Source organism: Heloderma suspectum, chromosome 2 (assembly GCF_057233095.1).
Source record: "Heloderma suspectum isolate Gila_16-S chromosome 2, 16-S_ref, whole genome shotgun sequence".
In the NCBI taxonomy this organism is placed as follows: Eukaryota; Metazoa; Chordata; class Lepidosauria; order Squamata; family Helodermatidae; genus Heloderma; species Heloderma suspectum.
The window spans coordinates 6,189,880-6,210,895 of NC_139459.1; the positions used below are offsets into that span (position 1 = coordinate 6,189,880).

General features: G+C 46.4%; 1 protein-coding gene across 4 annotated transcripts in view; it reads right to left on the reverse strand.

The window, feature by feature from the left end:
• The window catches only part of CELF4 (CUGBP Elav-like family member 4), a 1,119,657-nt gene that overhangs the window by 160,586 nt on the left and 938,055 nt on the right, over positions 1-21,016 (reverse strand). Inside the window, exon 5 of one of the 4 annotated variants that reach the window (XM_084832006.1) lies at positions 8,040-8,054. The exons of the other annotated variants lie outside the window; for them this stretch is intronic. Within the exon in view, the coding sequence (XP_084688132.1) occupies positions 8,040-8,054 (15 nt within the window). The remainder of the gene's footprint in view (positions 1-8,039; positions 8,055-21,016) is intronic. 4 annotated transcript variants of the gene reach the window in all.

Here is a 21,016-nt window from a genome sequence, read left to right on the forward strand (position 1 = left end):
TCTCTCTAACAGGGAAGCTTTCCATGGGTTGTATCCAATGTGTCATTCCACCAGCAGGAGGGCACTGCTGGCGGAAGAGATTTCCCCCTCCCCCTGCAGCCCCCTACATGCTCCCCAAATCTGCTCTGGAGTGTTGGGGGATCCTTTGGAGCAGATTTGGAGCATGTGCGGAGAAGCTGTAGGGGGGTAGAGAGGTTGTGAAAGTCCTGTCGCACAATTTGACGTCTGTTCGGGCTGGATCCAACCCATTACACAAGATTGTGTGTGTGTGAGCCACCTCCTAGGAATGTTATGAGCCTCTCACCCCTGCTTGAAGGCTAGCAAGCAGGACTGAGGAAAGCACAGTCCTCGATCCTTCAAGCCTTCTCTTCCACCCACCCCTTCCCCTCTCTTGAAACCCAGGAACGTACTGGTGCAGCAGGGGAATACAGAGGATGTGGTGGTGGGAGTTCTCCCTGGGCTAGAGTGGCATGACGTTTCCTGCCGGGGACCGAGATAGAGAAGACCAGTCCCAGAATCCTCAGAGGGGGGAAGTGATGCTATGCACACCATTTCTGCTGGGGATATGACTTTTCTCAGAGGCTCATTTCTCTTGGTGGAAATGCCACACATAACATCAGTGGACCCACTCCCAATCTATGGTGGGAAATGACACTCCGCTATGCCCCAGGAAGTGTCCTCTGCTGCTTCCACCACCACTGCCAGCTTTTCTGCCTGTGCCTTCCCATGCCCCAAAGGTACGTTCTTGGATTTCTGGGCAGGGGAAGTTTGATTGGTGCTTGATTAGAATGCATGCAAAAGCTCAACCCCTTTCAGGGCAAAAAGTGGGATGCTCCTGCCTCCTGGCCACTGCCTGTAGTCTGAAGTGGCATACTCTGGACTCAAGTCGACCCCCTCAATGAGAACGAGGCCTTTTTTAGAAGGCTTTTGTGCAGCCTCCTCAGACCTCTTCACTGGGATCTCTGTTGGCCTTCAGGGCCCGGTGTTCTGCCCCACTCCGTCCAATCCTGCTGGAACCAGCAATGTCTGGAGCTCCCCTCTGGAGACTTGCTAAGCTTGAACCCACGTTGATTTGGGATTGATGGATCCTATTCTTTTCACACGGGAACAAAGATAAGGTTTAGCTCTGATCAATGTCTCTTCTCCCAAAAATGACTTAGTTGCTTAGGCTGTTTTTATGAGGCATCAGCCATATAAATCAGAAGAGACATCGAAGAGGGAGGGGGCCTGGAGGGAGAGAGGGAGAGATAGAAACACACACACACACACACACACACACACCATCACAGAGTGACAAATGCTTCCCACACAGGCAGCTTGTTTAAGAGCTGCCCGTTTTGCAACTGTGTGGTTCTTTGGAGAGAAAGATGAATTTCTATCCATTTAAACATTAGTAAGGTGAGATGGAGAGAGAGAGAGAGAGAGAGAGAGAGAGAGAGAGAGAGAGAGATGGGAGGGGGGATCCATGAAGGTGAAGAGAGTTTTTGCTTCTCTCCGTGTCATGATGGATTGTTTTTGCTTCAGGTCCAGCGCCACCCTATGAAGAAAATATCTCCAGTGATTTTGATGAATAAACGCAGAGACCTTTTAGCCACCTGTTTGGCAGGGCTCTCTCTTTAAAGTGATTTTTCTGCATGCTGTCTCAGGAGGAGAGAGAATGCTAAGCAGCAACAGTGTCTCAGAGATCAGTCACACGGGTTCCTGTTTTGAGGGGTGGGCGAGGGAGAAAGACACCGTGGCAGAACAGACCTATGTTGATAAGCCTGTACTGCAGCATCAGTTAAGACTCTACTTTGTGCGAGGTGCAGTACAGAACTCAGACAACACAGGTTTTTTTACGTGGAGAGCTTAGAGTTTACATCTTAACAGACTAGAGAAGGTGGGGATAGGGTAGGAGGTAGGGAAGGATGAATCGGTCAGTTTCGGTTTCTCTCCATTTCTTGTTTTCCCAATCTTGTGTTTGGTTTGCCCTAAATTTCAAGATTTTTCTTCTTAAGTGAGTGTGAAAATTAGTGCATTTGCAGACCACCATTTTTGTGTGCATTTCTCCAAAGACACACATTTTTGAATGCAATTGTGCCTAATATTCAAGCAACTGTATATTTTTTGCAAACAACTTTTCCCAATATAATGAATTTTGGATATTATTTTCACTAATATACACCTTTTTGTGTGCACATTCCCCCAACAGATGCATTTTTGTATGCATATGTTTGATTGCAGAGCTCCATTGAGAAATCTGGAGAGGTGCGAGTTTCGAAGGATAACTGTGCTTCGGTTCGCATACTGGTTTGAAAGTGAGAAATTAGGGACATTCACATTAAAATGTGAACAAAACAATTTTCTCCCCCATCCTAGTGAAGAGAGGAAAACTGAGCATCAGGAAGAGGAGGAATCTGGTGATAACAATGGAGCTGGTGAGGTAATGTGAGAACAAGATGATGGAATAGAGCACTGACAGATGAGCAAAACAGTCCTCAGGCTTTGGAGACTCACTGGTTGATCCTAACATAATCTGGAACTCTCAAAGATTTCAGTTTGTGCTATAATTAGAGGACCTTAATCTATAGTCAGTACTTGGAGATCATGCATGATACTATGCATATATGTCTATGAAAAGGGGATGTAACCAGGGATGAAAGAGGGGTAAAAGATGTTCTTTGACATAGTTGTGACTAGGGATGTTGGCAAAATCCACAATGGAACCAAATGAGGTCAGATGCTTATGAAACTGACCTGTGGATTCTGCAGTGGACTGGCTTTCCCCATTGGGTGGATTCCGTGGACTTGCAGACTGGTTTTCTAACTTTACTGAATTTTGCACAAATTGTGTCTTAGAAAAATAGGCAACGTGGCCAAAAAAACCTGGCCAGACATGTACATTCACCCCATAAGCAAAAGCATGAAAATGTGCATTTGGGGGGAATTTGCACATTTTTGCACATGCAAAATTGCACAAATGCAAATTTGGGAAAAAAAATCCAATTCTGGTGATGGGTGGACTGCAAAATACAGACGGAGTAGCTTTTACACAATGCACACATCCCTAGTTGTGACCTAGGCTTCCACAAGCAACAACAGATCCAGCCTCACCTGGTGAACCGAATTGACCAGGTGAGGTTGGACACCATCCATGACTGGTCTCCTTAATGCCACTAGTTGACAAGCCTCCTGACTGCCTTCACATTAGCATCATCTGCAGTCAGAGGGCTGGTTATAATGATATTTAAGATATCCTATCCAATCCTGCACATGGAGCATCTGGCCTGGCCTTGCCTCCACCTTCCACGCAGGGATTCCCCATCCCATTGCAGGCTATGCACATAATGTTTTTTAGACTATATAACCCCAAACCATACAATCAATTCCCAGATTTCTATCCAGGATTTTACCCAGTGGCTGCCTGTAGCTGGGGACTAGGTATGGGGACCAATTCTGGACCACTTCAGACCTGAAAGGTACATTGGAACCAATGTACTGGCCCCATCCAGCCACATGGAGACGGCTCATCCAAATACAGTCTATGTGCTTACAAACCTGGATTAAAATCCAGGAATTGCCCACATTGATTTTGGCCAACACCTGTAGGATTTTATGTGCTTCAAACACATTTGGTTGGGCCATGCCCATGTGGATAGTAAGGGCTGGTGGAGAATGAGGCAGGTGCATCAGGTCAGACTGGAACTTTCAACTATTGTCCAGAATCCCTCCCCGACTACAGGCAGCCACTAGGTAGCCCATTGTTTCCCCAAGGAAATGTCGAACTCACAGAGGACATTGTGATGATGAGGATGGCCACACTGGCAAGCTGTGGCCCCATAAATAAGATCAATATCTCTTCTTCCGCCTGCCCTCCATCAACACACCATGACAGAGACACAGATGTCTGTGTCATTTCCTCCCCAGTTTATCACGGAACATGACAGACTTGCTCTTGGGTGTCAGTCGATTTGCACTCCCAAGATGTGCAAGGTGGCAGTTTGAGGTGGCATGGCGGCAGGAGCAAATGTTTGTGGCTCTCAAGAGGAGAGACACACATACACAGAAGGGAACAAACATGACAAGCTCTTACTGGGGCCAACAGACAAACAGGGTAGGAGGGGAGGAAGACAGTTCCTTATTTGACATGTGCAAAAGACAAGACTTTCAAGACTACCTGGGGTTACTTCTCAGTTGGCCTGGGAAGACAGATTCCATTATCCTCCTTGTCTATGGATGTGATGGGCAGGGGAAGTTATGAGAAGAACAGAAAAGGAATTTCATTGTCTGCCTTGCTTGTCTTCTGTCCAGCCCTGTCACATTCGCTCTCTAGACTTCTCTAGCTCTATGGAAGTGTGCAGCACACGCACATAATATACCTATGCCATGTGCCATGAAGAACACTCTTAACTGTCAAACGCCCTCAGAGACCCAGAGATCTGTCAATTCAGAAGACTCCCAGGAGAATTTCAGGCGGCACTCTGCCGGGAATTTTGTCAAGAGGCTGATCTGCACATTGCGGTCAAGCAGCTTTCTTCCACAGGACCTCCATGGCCCAATATTTTGTCAAGAGAGTCCATTGCAATATTTATTTTTAATTGTAAATGTTAAGGAGAGGTAAAAGAACACAATAAAAGAAAAACAGCATTAATTCAAAACTCCATTCCTTCCCCCTCTTGCTATATACCTCAATATGTAGCCTTGCTCATGGCAGATGATAACATGAAGAAGAAGAAGAAGAAGAAGAAGAAGAAGAAGAAGAAGAAGAGGAGGAGGCGGCGGAGGAAGGCAAAACACTTAACTATTTAAATCTCACAGATTCTTCCTTGCTCATTCCTTTTACAAAATGATAGCTCAAATCAAAGGTTTGACATTGTTGCTGCAGAACAAACCATTGGAAAGGAGCTCCAAAGATGGGCACCTGCCTCAAAGACTGCCTTCCTTTCACTGCATTAAGAGAACAGAGGGTTATCTCAAGGATTTCCCTAATAGTGGAAGATGTTTGCAGAATGAGCACTGATTGCTTTTGATGCCTGGTGGCTGCTAGTTGCTGGACACACCCAACCTGCTTGGATGTGGTCTGAAGTAGACAGTGGGACAGGCTGGAATGTAACTCTGAGATGCAAATATAGGTCTGAGTTAGGGAAGGGCAAATCTATCTATTTCCATTCTGCACAATTTACATATGTGTTCACCCATAATCTGTTCCATCCTGTTTTTGCATTAATCTGCATTTTAAATTTAAAAAAATCTACATATGTCTAAATATTTTCTCTTAAACACATTTCTAAACATATTTCCTCTCAAAATAAGCATTGTAAACATAATTTCATACTTTTTTGAGCTGAGAACTGTGTTGAAACTAGGAATAGGTGAGAGCCAGTGTGGTGTAGTGGTGAGAGTTTTGGACTGGGAGCTGAGAGACCTGGGTTCTAGTCCTTACTTGGCCACGAAAGCTCACTGGGTGACTTCAGGCCAGTCACAGACTCTCAGCCCAGCCTACCTCACAGGGTTGTTGTTGTGAGGATAAAATGGAGAGGAGGAGGATAATGTAGGCCACCTTGGTTCCTTGCAAGAGGGAAAAAGGCAGGATATAAATGCAATAAATAAATAATAAAATTTTGTTTCCAATCAGCTTTGATAGGAATTTACCAAAAGCTTCTCATCTTTAACACCTAGATGGCAGGCAGACAGGCAAAACATGGTCCTCTCCGTGCTAGAAATAGCTGTACCTATTGAACTTGGCTGGTGCAGATTGGTGAGAATTTTGTTTAAGTTCTTTTTGTTTTGTTTTCTTTTATAAGAATTTACCAAAATTCACATGGTTCATATTCAGGAGAGGAGGAACTTTAAAGATTTTTTAAAAATTGGATGGAGGAGAAAGTGAAACTGACAGGTTCACCCTCCCCTAGTTGGAAGATTCAAGAAGCGCAAAAGCTGGTGTCTGCACATTAGTCCGTGAGGTGCGCATCAACCAGTTCATATCAGGATTCACAAGACTGAATTCCTCAAGCACCCCTAGCCTGAATTTTGCCTCAGGCTGGCAAGAAGGAACCTTGAGGGGTGGGGGGCTCCAAGGTCATGCAGTTGCTTTCTAGGCACACAAGCACTGGCTGACCACTCCCCCAGGCTCAACTTATATTTTTTGTAAATAAATAATGGTTACAAAAATTGTTTGAGGGATATAACCTATGAAGGAGTCCTCAGAAGAATCTCTCCTACCCGTCCCACAAAGTTGGCTGCAAAACTGCTTCTACCTTGTGATGGAGTCTGAATTTACCATGCAAGGAGAACACTATTGGTTGACCGAGCAATGGATGAGCATGGGATTCTTGAAGATTGTGTGTTTGTGTTTTGGGGTGAAGAGGAATGTGAAGGGCTTCACCTCTGGAGGGCTGCATGTTCTCCACCCCAGCATTATGAGTAGGGATGGACAGACTCTTCTCTGTCCAGTCCCGTCGGGTGATCAATGAGCTGCTGTCGCTGCCTGCCCATGCGAGCTGTGCCGTGGGAGCTACGGGACAGCTTGGTGGCCGTTTGGGAAGCGTTGCAAGGCTGTCCATCGCCTTACCAACGAGCCATTGTGCACAGAAATCATGGCTTGGTTACTTCCACAGATCTAATGCTGCATCTGTGGCTGCCTTAAAGGGATGATGACTCAACATTACAGGGGCAAAGGGCCTTTTATGCCTGTGATGTTGAACCATCACCCTTTTAAGGCAGCCACAGGTGCAACATTAGATTTGTGGAAGTAACTGAGCCGTGACTTCTGTGCACAATGGCAAATCAGTAAGGTGACGGACGGCCTTGCAATGCTCCCCCCTGGTCACCAAGCAGGCAAGCCAGTGCCCCCCCGCAGCCTGGTGAGTGGGTCCATGTGGTTGGTTCAGGTGGTTGGGTGGGTGAGGGAGTCCGTCAGACTCCACCCCCTCTTCGGACTCTCGTGCCGTCCCTAATTAAGCGCATAGGCAGCTTCTCAGAAGAAGTGGGTCCACCAGCAAAACCAGACAGGGATTGAAGTCTGGCTGCTTCAGCATCCTATCAATGTCCTTTCCCATTGCCTCTCAGCAAATTACATCATCCAACTGATCAGAGTAGTGTCTACAGCTGCATTACTGCAATTATACTAATTCAGTGGTGATTAAGAAATTAAAAACACAAATGAGCTCACAATTCCAGGAAGAAGAATAGCATATGTCTATGGGAAATGTGTGATGTTCAGGACAGGACAAAGAGAGGCAAATGCGAAAAGAAAAATTAAATGAAAAGTGGGAGAATACAGGTATGGACACATTGGACAATACCAGTGTTGTCATTCCGCAAAATCTAATAGCGCTAACAGAGCTCCACCAAATCTTTCTGTTGCACAAGCAGTTGTCTATTACACCCAGAACAGGTTGTGCAAGCGGAATGCACAACCGCTTGCACAACAGGTTGCACAATGGGTTGCAAAAGAATTATGCATAATGCATTGCAGAAGCGTAATGCACAATGAATTACGTGATCGCTTGCACAACCCCACTTGCATAAATGGGATTTCAGTTGGATTCTCCTCATGTGCATAGTTTGGAACATAGTTTCCGCTAGCACTATGTCATTTGTGCTAACAGCATGGCACAGTTGGATACTGGCCAGAGTTAGATGTTACCAACAAGGCACTATTTAATGGAGAATTATTTCTCTACTGTTACAGGCTTGCATGATCTGCCACCCACCAAGCTGAAAGCTATAAACATCAGAACGTAAGAAGAACCATGCTGGATCAGACCAAGTGTCCATCTAGTCCAGCATTCTGTTCACCCAGTGGCCAACCAGCTGTCAGTCAGGAAAACACAAGCAGGACACAAGTGCAACATCACCCTCCCACCCATGTTCCCCAGCAATTGGTGTGCACAGGCATACTGCCCCTGATACTGGAGGTAGCTCAGAGGCATCAGGACTAGTAGCCTTTGATAGCCTGATCCTCCAGGAATTTGTCTAACCCCCCTTTAAAGCCATCCAAGTTGGTGGCCATCACTACATACTGTGGAAGAGAATTCCATACTTTGACTATGCGCTGCGTGAAGGAGGACTTCCTTTTATCTGTCCTGAATCTCCCACCAATCAGCTTCATAGGATGACCCCGGGTTCTAGTACTTTGAGAGAGGGAGAAAAATGTCTCCCTGTCCACATTCTCCACACCCATCAGCCATATCCGATAGCCCACTAGGGGGTATAATAAACCTCTAGTTTACAGACTACATAGAATAACTGCTGTGTATGGGGTGGGACCCAGGTTCTGCCTTCCGTGGATGGAAAGACTCTGCTCACAGAAGGTGCCTCCTCCTGATAATGCGGAATTCCTGTCCCACATACACACCACAGCTCACCCAATTCAGCAGGGTCCCTGACCTTCTGTCTGGCATCTTCAGGGGGCTGGAGGCAGGGCTGCTGTGCAGAGGAAGGAGCGAGGAACTCTTCTTTCACCAGCCCCACTGAACGCACCTTAATCTGGATCCAACCCATGATCCATGTTGTTGGACGTGCAAAACACAGTTCATGTTTTATCATCTTTGCTAGATGTGCCAATTGCAAAATAAACACATAAATTAAAATGTGATTGATGTTAGAGATACAATATATAGGATTATAACTTTCTCAATGGATTTGAACTGTATGATATTCTTATTGATGTGCACAAAATATTTAGTGAGTCCTTATAGAGAAATGTTTACTCATATGAACTATTGAGAGAATATGTTTTATGAAAAGTATTGGATGGTGAAGAATATTCCTAGCATAGGGGGACAGAATTTGCAACTTCATTGTCATGAATTTAGTGCAACTGAAATCCTATGTGCATTTAACCTGGAGTAAGCTGCATTGAATGCAGTGGGACTTCCATCTAGGGATGGAAGAATCTGTCAATTTCGGTTTCTTTCTATCCTTCATTTTTTAAATCTTAAGCCTGGTCCATCTGGAACTTTGAGAATTTCTCCAGTCTTAAGTTCAGTTCATCCTGAACGTTGACCGTTTTTTAAAAAGAAGTTTGCATGAAAATTCATAAGCATTTTTGTGCATGTTTCTCCTGATACTTGCATTTTGTATGCCTTTCCCCTAATACAATTTTTTTCCCCAAGCAGTTTTCCTAATATGAAACATTTTAAACATAATTTCTCCTAATATAGACATTTTTGTGCACATTTCTTTATTGGGGAATTTGGAGAAATGCAAATTTTGAAGGATAACTCTGTTTCGTTTTGCATAGCGGTTCAAAAACGGGAACTTTAGGTTCCCATTAAAATGCAAACTGAACAAATGTCTCTCTACCCCTTCTTACGTTGGAGTAGACATGCACAGGGCTGGTCTGCTAGTTATATATGAGTTAGGAAGGAAGGCAACACTGCAGGTCTTTATTTTGGAAAGGGAGCTTTTTGTTAACTACTAGCAAAACAAAATTTATGCCCCTCTACATTCTGATCCCCCTTCATGGATCACTGCCTTGTTGTGGCGAAGGGGCTTGCGTAACTCAGTGAAGCCATAAGCTATGCCGTGCAGGGCCACCCACGATGGCAGAGAGTTCTGACAAAATTTGGTCCACTGGAGAAGGAAATGGCAACCCACTCCAGTATTCTTGCCAAGAAAACCCCATGGAACGTATCACAAGGCTAAAAGAGATGACGCTGGAGGATGAGCCCCTCAGGTCGGAAGGTGTCCAATATACTACTGGGGAAGAGCAGAGGGAATTTCCAAGTAGCGCCAGAAAGAGTGAAGCGGCTGGGCCAAAGCCGAAAGGACACTCAGCTGTGGATGTGTCTGGTGGTGAAAAGAAAATCCGATGCTGTAGAGAACAATATTGTTTAGGAGCCTGGAATGTAAGATAAATGAACCTGAGCACACTTTGGGAGAGAGCGGAGGACAGGAAGGCCTGGTGTGCTGTGGTCCATGGGGTCACGAAGAGTCGGACACGGCTTAAAGACTGACCAACAACAACATACTGATCATGTTTTTTATTTGCTTGAAAGTATATTGTGAAGCATATGTATGATGATGGTAGTGGTGGGCTGGACACAAGTTGTTCTCCCTTTACTTTTGGGAAGAGAAGTAAGAAAATCTAGCTTTGATTTTGTTGAAACCACAGTGGCATCTCTTGGATGACTGAATGATTTTAAGTATGAATTTCTGCATAATAAGCCCTAAGATCTGGAGTTAGGGTGGGACATAAAACAAATGAATAGAATAGACAAATCTAGGTCAAGCAGGTATATTTACACTGTTTCTGAGCAGGTTATGTTCCCCATACAAGAAATGCCAGAGCTAAAGCCTATCAGGGCACAATCCTATGTATGCTTAGGCAAAAAAAAGCCCTACAACTCTCTGCATGGCCCAGCCAGCCATGTCATGCCTTTTGATGTGGGAGCCCATGTTTCTAAACTCAGATGTGCCATTTGGGCCAGCTTTAGTTACTCAGGGGTGAAGAGGGAAAGACACCCTTCACATGCTGAGCAGCAGATGTGTCAGGCTTCTCAGAGCTCCCCAGTTAGTGACTGTCTGCGGCTGAACCATGCCCACTGGCTACCGAGGGCTTTGCAGGTTTCACCTCCAGCAGTTCCAAAGCTCACCTGAGCGCACAGAAGAGGGAGTTGCAACCCTCACTCTGCGTTTCTCGCTTTCATGGGTTTATGTCAGACCCTTAGTGTTATTTGAACATAGTTTTTTTGGTGTGGTTTAATTTGCATAATTGATGAGATGGAAAATTATCTCCATGATTGATGGACGCTCTGAAGGCTCCGCTCGTTTGTCACTAAATACAGAGTGCCCATAGGATGAGCGCATGGCTCTTGCCATGTTATTGTAACGACGGGGCTGTAAAATGCAAACTTAACCCTGGAGGGTGCGGAGTTTTAATTTCATTTTTAACTTCCCTACAATAGAGCCTGTGACAGGAAAGAATACACAGTAACAGCATTGCTGGAGGTGCTGTTACTTTTTTGTTGGCCTCCTGCAAGGATGGGATTTAGCCACACGTACAGGAGAGCGAGCACTTCTGGATTGATCTAGGAAATGTTTCTGGCTAAAAAGGACTTCCCTATATAATAGTAAGACTTAGCATTTATATGGCACAAAGCTCTTCACTTCTGAGATGTCATGAACCCTTACAGCAGCCCCTGAAACTGCATCAGTATTGTTGTGTCCATGCGGCAGATAGTGGGGGGAAGACACTGGGGGTGAGACTGTAGTGGGTTGCCTAAAGTCACTCGCAGCATGGTCTGATGCATGTCTACTCAGAAGCAAGCCCCACTGCGTTCAGCGGAGCTGATGTGGGTAGGTTTTCAGCGTGCGTACTAGTGCTCCAGCCCTAGTGAGTTCGTGGCAGAGATGAAATTCGAAGCGGGGCCTTCCTAATTTGTAGCCCACTCTCCAGCCTCTACACTTCACGAGCTTTTTACAAGTTGTTCCATTGTTTTTTTTTAAAGCCAGAACTGAACATATCCTCAGGATAAACATGATGTCTGTGTTCCAGAGCAGAGAACATGTCATACTTCGGGAGCAGCCACACCAATGCATTTCAGGAACCTTGCTACAGCAACTCCTGACTCTGACAGTTTCCCTCTCACTTCTCTTTTGGGGATGGGCTTCAGCTGGAGCCTTGGGGGCTGCATGGGGAGTTGTGGTGTGCCACATTCAGCCCATGGGCCAGAGGTCCCACATCATTGCTATAAGTTTTGCTCATGCAACTAGCCATTGTTTTACATGTTCTTCATTTTTTCTCTTTTGATTATTTTTCAGCCCTCCTTATAACAAAAAAAGTTTGCTCATTTGCTTAAAATACTCTCACCCTCACTTGCCCTTAGTGACTTCACCATGCAGCCAAATCTGATTGGCTATGTAGTATTATACTGACACCCAGCTTTTGCTGCATGATTTCTGATTGGGGAGAGGAAAATGAAGCATTGCTGACAGGGCGCGGGAACAGTGCTGAAAAGGTCTGAGAAAAGATGAATATTCCCATGATCAGTTGATGGCTGGTGCCTGTTGGGATTGACGGGGTGGGGGGCAGGGCAACTAATGGCAGGCGCAGCCAAGGGGTCCCAGCAGGCACAGCCAAGGGGTCAGAGTTACCACAGCAGCAACCCATTGTACAGAAAAGGGAAGCAGAGGCAAATTAACTTTGAGATCATGCCTGCAAAGCAGAGGATTGGGCAGGAGAAGAACCCCACAACAACACAGAGAACTTCGGCTATTGGGCAGTATAGAAATAAATAAATAAATAAATAAACACAGAAGGAGTCCTTTGGACCCACATTTTTCTGTTCCAGCTACAACCTCCATTGCACACAGAAGAGAAACTAAGGCAAGTAACTTCAAGGAGGGGAGGAACCTCTCTTTTACTCTCTCTCTCTCTCTCTCTCTCACACACACACACACATTTTTACACTCTTTTACTCTCTCTCTTACTCTCCCTTTCTTACTTAAAGGACATGGGGGCCCCAATCCAGATTGGCACTGCCTCACTTGCGCAAAGCAGTGAGATGCTCCTGCTCACTAAATGGATCTACTCCAGAGATATAGATACTTTCAATATGAACATCAGATGATAGTGCATTTGGCACAGATCTATATAACTCTCATTTGTGAAAGGGGGAAAAAATCCAAGTTCCTAGCCATCAGCATTTCAGAGAAGCATTTCTCTGAAGGAAAAGCTTCACATCCAGGAAATGGCTGCCCCCTTGTTAGATTGTATTCATGTGTGCATTACTGTCCAAATTTGTGGTGCAGCAAGAGTTCACTGTGCCAATCACCTGTTTGGAGGTTTTTTTGGGGGGGAGGGGGCTGAAGCTTGATACCCCTTCCTCTCCAAAAGTTGACCCTGAGCTCTACCTCTCATTTCAGTCATATAGTCCAAGGGAGGCCATGGAAATTCTGGGCGAGTCTCTGGAGGATGTTTTGGGATGGATGAGGGCAAACAAGTTGCACTTAAATCCTAACAAGACAGAGGTCCTGTGGGTTGGGAAACCGGCTGCTTTGGATGGAGGTGTGAGGTCTGCCTTGGATGACAAAGCCTCATTGGTGGGTGGGAGAGAGCTGCCTTTTTAGCCCTGCGGTGCCTGAGCAGGTAACAGCCATGCCAGTGAAGGGCACAGGGAGCCCTGGACTGAGTGAGGGGGATGACAGCTCTGCTCCAGGCAGCAAAAGCATAACTAACTTTGGAATTCTAGTGAACCCTTTAAAAACAATGAGAAATAATTATGCAGGCTTATCAATGGACGTTCGTCCTATTTGCAAAATGGTGCATCCTCATTCAGAAGTCATATGCTCTGATTACCAAATGCGGAAGGCAGAGGATGCTACCTTAAGAACAAAGGAAGAGCCATGCTGGATCAGACCAAGGGTCCCTCTTAGTCAGGGGAGGCTGGGGGGTCCCATTTCGGTGGCGCGGGGATTCCATTCTGAGTTTTAGTTACAGCCAGCCAGAAGCCTAAGAGAGCTATCCAAGGTGCTGGTCCCTATCCCACAAATGGGTCCAGCACTTTGGTTAGCTCTTTTAGACTTCTGGCTGGTTGCAACTAAAACCCAGAATGGAATCTCTGCCCCACCAAAATCGGATCCGCTAGCCTCCCCTGCTCTTAGTCCAGCATTCTCTTCATACTGTGACCAACCACATGCCTACAGGAAGCCCATAAGCCAGACATGAGAGCTATAACCCCCTCCTGCTTGTGTTCCCCAGCCCAGCAACTGTCAGGTTTGGTTTCTTCCCCCCCCCCCCCCGAGATCAAGACAGGGTTAAATAAACAATGAACTCCAATTTATTGCAGCTGTCAGCCACACAGCACAGTTCTTTAAAGTGTTTATAGTTCCAATAAAACAATCCTTAATCAAGAGCAATAAAGCTCAGGAGAAAGTTCCAAGGCAAATAATTTGCCCAGAGTCAGAGACAGAGTTCTAAGTCCGGTGATACATGTCCCAAGTCAGAGCCCCCCAAAGCACAGAGTTTAAGGCAGACAAGAGTGCGGGATCCTGGATCAGTTTGGGCAAGAACGTTTCCGGAGCAAGTAAGACATCATTCTCAGCAAGGGCTGAGGGGCTCTGCTTCTGTCAATCTATCCTGATGGGGGAATCTGGCCTGGCAGTGAGCAGGATGTCTAAGTGGGCATCTCTCTTCTGTCCTTTGGAGTTGGTGCCATAACACGGGTGACAACCATGAGCCGCCCTCCCTGTGGAGTCTTCCGCCTGCATGGTTCTCACATTCCCAGGTTGTCGGTCAGAGGCCTCCTTCAAGGCCGTATCTTGCAGCTGTGACTGAGAGGGAGCATTCTTCTCCTTCAGCCTGCAATCAGATGGGAAACCACGCAGAGCTCTTTCAGGCCCCAAGCTCCCCACAACTGGACTGGGTTCCCTATCATCCTGCTCTGAATTAGATTCTGGTTCTAAAGCCATAGGGCCACAGTAGCACTGGGGCCAGGCCCAACAGCAGCTGGTATTGAGACACATACTGGTGTTGAGACACATACTGGAGGTAGCACAGTACCAGTAGCCATGAATAGCGTTCTCCTCCAGGAATTTGTCCAACCCCCTGTCAAAGCCATCCAAATTGGTGGCCATTGCATCGCTACATCCTGTGGTAGCGAATTCCATTGTTTAATTACGCGTCGAGGTAATTATGCGTCGAGTCCCTCCTTCGATCTGTCCTGAATCCTGCCCCCCCTCAGTTTCAGATGATGACCCATTGAGTTCTAGTATTATGAGAAAGGGAGAACAATGTCTCCCCATCCACTTTCTCCACCCCACTTTGTACACTTCTATCACAGCTCCCCTCACTCACCCTTTTTCTAAGCTAAAAGCCCCAAACATGGTACCTTTCCCTCGCAGGGGAGTTGCTCCAGCCCTTGGACCACTTTGGCTCCTCTTTTCATGTCTTCAGAGAGCTATGTGCAGAAAGCAGAAGAGGAGACTTGAGAGGCCCTTAGTCTGATCCACCCAACATGGTGGCTCCAGTGGTGGCTGGGGGCTCCGCTTTCGGTGGGGCTGGGGATCGATTCTGGGCTTCAGTTGGGACCTGCCAGACCTCCAGAGGAGCTATCCAAGGTGCTGAACCTATTTTGGGGATAGGCTTCAGCACCTGGGATAGCTCCTTTAGAGGTCTGGCGGGTTCTGACTGAAACCCAGGACGGATTCACATCCCCACCGAAAGCAAAGCCACCGGCCGCCACTGGGCTGTCCTTATAGTCCTGCAAAAGGATGCATGGGTGTCGCCTGGCCCCTGCCTGGACTGACCTGCTTCCCACCCCGGCTGCCCCAGCCTGTTCAAAATGGCCGAACCCTGATTAATTATGATTGGCTGCAGAAGCTGGTGTGCCCGGCAGGCTCCTGACCAGGTTCCTTTGGATCCATTCGGTCTGCTCTTCCCCAACCTCCCTCTGGCCCAACATCCATCAATCCCCCGTTTTCTCCCCCCTCCTGCGTTTCAGCTGCTGAGCAAAGATAAGTCGCTGCTGGGGCTGGGCAGCGGATCGCTTGTTCCGCACGCCGCTGGGCAGATATGATAACAGCCTCGGCGACCGCTGGAGCTGCTCTCTGGCACACGCTTCAAGCTTCCCCTGCAATATTCTGTTTGACATTCAATTTGAAACCCTAAACTCCTTTAATGCAATATTGCGGCACAATGATAGTAATAAGGCAGCCAGGCTTGCTCTCTATTTAACCGCCAGAAAGAGTCCAGAAGCGAGGACAGAACTGCTCCACCAATATATCCTGTCCCTGTTAGATTAACCTCTTCCTCACCAACCCTTCTTTTGTGGTGAGGATGTTAAAGACCTCTTCCATCATCGGTATATATTTAATAAAGGAAGAAGGGACGGTGCATTCTTGATTAGTGGTTAAAATATAATAAAGGTATCCTGCCTTATTGTTCAAACATTCACGGCTGCTTCCTAAAGTTACATTCAATAAAATAATAACAGAAACAACCAAAATACAGGACAACAGATAAAATGCAATAACAAAGAGATAATATATTTCAGACAAGGCAGCTTCACACTAAAATATATTTACAGGAGGCTTCAAAAGGCCATATATTTCTCTCTCTCTCTCTCTCTCTCTCTCACACACACACACACACACACACACACACACACGAAGACCTTTCTCTCTCTCTCTCTCTCTGTCTCTCTCTGTCTCTCTCTGTCTGTCTTTCTCAACTGAAGGAACACCTTCTCCCAGATGGGCTTCCCTTCTTATTAAGATCAACAATGGAGGTGAGCTTATACATCCTACCAACATCAGATGTCTGCTTTGTTGGGAGCAGGGAGAGAGACTTTTCTGCAGCGACACCTGCAGTGTAAACACACACGTGTGCATGCACACACATACACACACACACACACACACTTTTCTGCAGGTACACCTGTGGGCCTTCCCACAGGTGTAGCTGCAGAAAAGCCTCTCTCCCTGCTCCCAACAAAGCAGATGTCTGATGCTGGTAGGATGTATAAGCTCACCTCCGTTGGTGACCTGAATAAGCAAGGAAGCCCATCTGGGAGAAGGTGTTCCTTCAGTTATCCTTCACATCTGCTGGAGATATGAGGACTTCACACATCCCCGAAAGCTACAGCCATCCACTGATTAATGGAAATCAACATAAGAACAACAGAAGCTGCCTTATATTGAGCCAGACCATTAGCTGATCTAGCCCAGCACTGATTGGCAGCAGCTCTCCAAGTTTCCAGGCAGGAGTTTTTCCAGTCCTACCTGGAGATGCTGGGGAATGAACATGGAACCTTCTGTGTGCAAAGCATATGTTCTGCTACTGACCTATGGTCCTTCCTTCTCATGTGATTCAACTTTGACTGGCCATGTTACCAAAGGAAGGGTTTCTTTAAACCCTTTTGTTTGACTAGGGATGGACAAGGATTTCCTAGGTACCAGACATGGGGGCTACAAACATCACAAATGCTTGTACACCAGGTTCATTTATTTGCACTTGCTTACTTTGCACTTGGGGCCGGTTAACACAAGCATGTACATCTACATTCATTTAACATACGCTTGATGCTTACGTGACCTGACTTAGCTGAAAAGAGGTGTCCTATCTGTGATGGTGCCTTCACACATGCAAGCCATCCACCGTTGCAATCAGCACATGATGGGCGTATAATGCATAAACGTGCCATTGGTGAGTGGCAGCTGAATGTGTGAGTGGACTCTACTTGAAAGTACCACATTTGTAGTGAGAAAAAGTTCTGTCTGTGGTTTAATAGTTACAAACCATGCAAGTTGTCCCCTGTGTGAGGTTGTGTTAATTGCCTCAGAGTTTTTAGGAAAAATCCAACATAATTCCTACTTAGAGTAGACCCATTGAAATGGGCCTACTCTAAGGAGGACATGTTGGATTTTATACATTGTTGGCTGGCTGATTTGGAGATTTGAAAGATTGCCTTGCCACAAGCAGCCTGAAGGATCCTGAGCGTCTTAACGAGGTTAATTTACCTGGCTGCTGGACACAATAAGCAAATGTTCCTTAACAATGCCATGAGCAATGAATACTTCCTTTCCCATAGAAAACTGACCCTTTATAGATTGCCTTGGAGTTCTAAAACTACTTGCATTGGATTTAAAAAATACAGGAAGCTAAATTTAGCTCAAATAAGGGAAAGAACTTCATACATGAATATCGCTTGCAGTAGGCACTCGGTGCAGGACAGAACAAAAGATAAACAACATCAAAAAACACATATGTTCACGCATCACATAATTCACTTTTGGAATTCCTTGCTACAAGATGTGGGGCTTCTTCACATGGAGCTTTTATCCTGCTATTGAGATTGCTCACTCACAGAAGATTGCGGCTCCTTTTCATGACGCCATCAACCTCCAGGGCACGTCCAGAGGAATTTCCCGGTTATTCCATCTCAAAAAGATCCAGAAATAATGAACTATCTTTATCACATGCAATGTTACATGATCAAAACAATCATTAGATGGCGATGTTTCATTGATCTCTATGGAACCTTGAAAATTAAAAACTTCCCCTCTCAGCAATCACGTGGTCGCTGCCTGGGAGCCCATTGGGCCTTTTCTGTGGTGGCCCCGACTCTGTGGAACTCCCTCCCTAGGGAACTCTGCCATGCCCCCTCTTTAATGAGCTTCCGTCGTGCATTAAAAATGTGGTTGTTCAGGCAGGCATTTGGGGTGGGTTAGGGTATTTTAGAAAACGTTTTTATTGTAGAATTTTATTGTTTTAAACTGTTTTATTATACGCTGTACATCGCCCAGAGTGGCTGGGTGACCAGCCAGATGGGTGATTAATACATTTAATTTTATATATATAATGGAAAGACTCCACAACAGGAGGACTACGGATTTTTTCTTTAGAGTAAAGGCAGCTGTGGTGTTGACCACTACCTTGGATGTATTTTTTTTAAAAGGATTAGACAAATTTACGCAGGATAGGTCTACCATGAAAGCTAAATTGCAACCCCTCTCCTGATGTATGTCAAGACACTCCTCATGCTTGTGGGGGGTGGGTGGGATAAACAGGGGAAGATAAAGAGTACCTTTATACCCTGCCTGTGAATACTGAACTAGGTAGAGTTCTTACCTAGAGTTGCAATTTTAGTATTCCTAATGGTAGGAGAGTTCCAATAGTGGAAAAAGCTACTTACTATGCAATCCTATACACGTTTACTCAGAAGTAAGTCCCACTGATTTCTAGGTAAGTGGGTAGAGGATTGCAGCCCTGGAGGAGTGGTGACGTCTTCTTCCTTGAGGTTTCAAGGAAAAGGATTCATAGTCATCTCTCATGGATGCTCTAGGTAACATCCAACTTCCAGCTTTGGGCAGAGGTGAGACTAGAAGATTCCGATGGAACCCCATCCAGTCCAAGAATTACGTGATGGGGAGAGGTGGGAGGTTAAGAGAAGTCAGTCAAATGTATTGATTAAATAGATTTATGTATTTATTTCACAAATGTATGCCCTGCCCTTTGATACAAATATTATCAGGTGGCTCAAACAAAGAAATATATAGCAAATCTGCAGAACTTCAAGCACACTATATGAACTTCACCAGGGCAGCTCTTGGGAGCCATAGAGTTTGATATGATGCTCCTTACAAGAAATGTTCTATATGCTTGTTTCCTCCCTTTGGCTCAGGACTTTCCTTGTTTGTTTCAGCCCATCTTGCCTTTTTTTTTTTTTTACTCCTGGACCTGGTCAAGAGAGCGGATTCCTGAGCACCAAGCTGAAATCTATTTTAATGCATTTATCCAGCTTTCCCTGGTAACACTCCAGTCAAACTTCCTCCGCTTTAGCAAAGAACGGGCTGCTCCTTTTGGCAGATCAATTATTCAGATGCTGTGATGGTCCGAGGCATCGCATCAGTAATAAAATGGTAAATTATTAATCAAGCCTTGTGCCATTTTGATTAGATTTGGGAAATCCAGGATTAAATATCCGGCACCCTGTGTTTCAGCCCGAGATCAGCCCAGCTGCTTTGGCAGGCAAAGCCACTTTGTGCTTCATAGGAGGTGGCTGGATAAAAAATTAGTTCCTTAAAAAAACAAATGGGGTTGAGGGGAAAGGGGAGAGAGGTTCTCCAGTTTTCCAAAACTCCTGTAAAGTTCATTGGGATTTTGCTAGGCATCAAATCTGCAGAAATAACTTTTTTAAGTTACGGCGGGAGCAATCCTATGGCTGCTAGTCAGTGGCTGGACGGCCATAGGATATGTGGTTTTCCGGGAACCAACCTCGGAGCCCACGCTCCAAGGTTGGATCCCGGAGAACTGACCTTGCCCCCCTTCCATGCTACCTTGCAGGCAGTGTGGAATGCCCCTGTGCTCCCTGCTCAGAAGAGGAGTGTCAGGGTGGACACTGAGCCCATAGAATCCCAGAGTAGTTCTGATTCTGAGGAAGAGCAGTCGCTCCTGGGAGAGGAGCTCGCTCCTCTTACCCAGGGCCAACAGCTGACGGAGATTCCTCCAACCAGCATTCCTAGCTTAGATAGAAGTCCAGGGAGTGACCGAGCGCGGGAAGTAGACTTGGTGGATGCACGACGCCGACGCAGAGAGCGGCACCAGATGGAGGGCGCGGAAAGGAGGCGTAGTGCCCGGTTGGCGCGCAAACAACGGCTGCGCCCAGAGGATCCAAGGGAAAAGGGGAGGGACTCTCCCTAGTCCTTACGTTCAGGGGTCTGCCAGTAATTCCCTTTCAAACGGGGACCAACTGTTCCAACTTAGGGCATAGGGATGCTGCTGCTCAGATCTAGTTGATACCTGTAGAGTTGTTAAGTTGCAAAGGAACAATAAAGCTTTGAAAATAATCCCTTTGTCTGTGTCTGGACCTGGCTACTGGATTAGACTGAGAGGGACCTCCAAGGAGCCCTTGACAAGGAGTGTGGAGAGGCCAAAATGGGGCGTTCTGGGGTGGGGAAGGCAGAAATGTCGGCATGACACATCCTATGTATCGTCCAGCAGCCTCCTCCCCCGCTCCGCCATCCCACAGCTAGACAGCCAAAATCGGCTGTCTAGCTGCAAATGCAGGGTGGCTGAAGCACGGAGGGAATGATCCCCTCCATGCTTCTCCTGCCCTGCATTGGATAGGCAGTTGCCTACAAGTTCAGAGGCAGCCGCCTATCCCTATAGATTGCCCCCTAAGAGGTTTGCGGTGTGTGTGTATAATGTACTCAGCTAATAATGCCTGTGATTGCAACGGCCATTCCATATTGTATTGCACTTATGGCAGTGAAGTCTCTGACTAGGGATGTTGGAGAATCCCACCACGGACTCCAGTGAGGCCGGATTCTTTAGAATCTGGCTCCCTGGAGTCTGTGGTGGAACGGGGCAATCCCCCCTGCCCCCCAATAGAATCCCCCCAGGACAGAGCCTACCTGGTGGCGACGGCGGCTCTGGTGGTGGCTCCGGCAGCGGTGGCGGCTCTGGGTTGTCTTCCAGCCGCTGCTGGGCTGCGGCCGTAAATGGCGGCCGCTACGCTGGCCACCATTTGCGTCCCTGCCAAGCCGTCATAGGCTACGTAAGTATCTATGTAGCCCATCACAGCAAAAG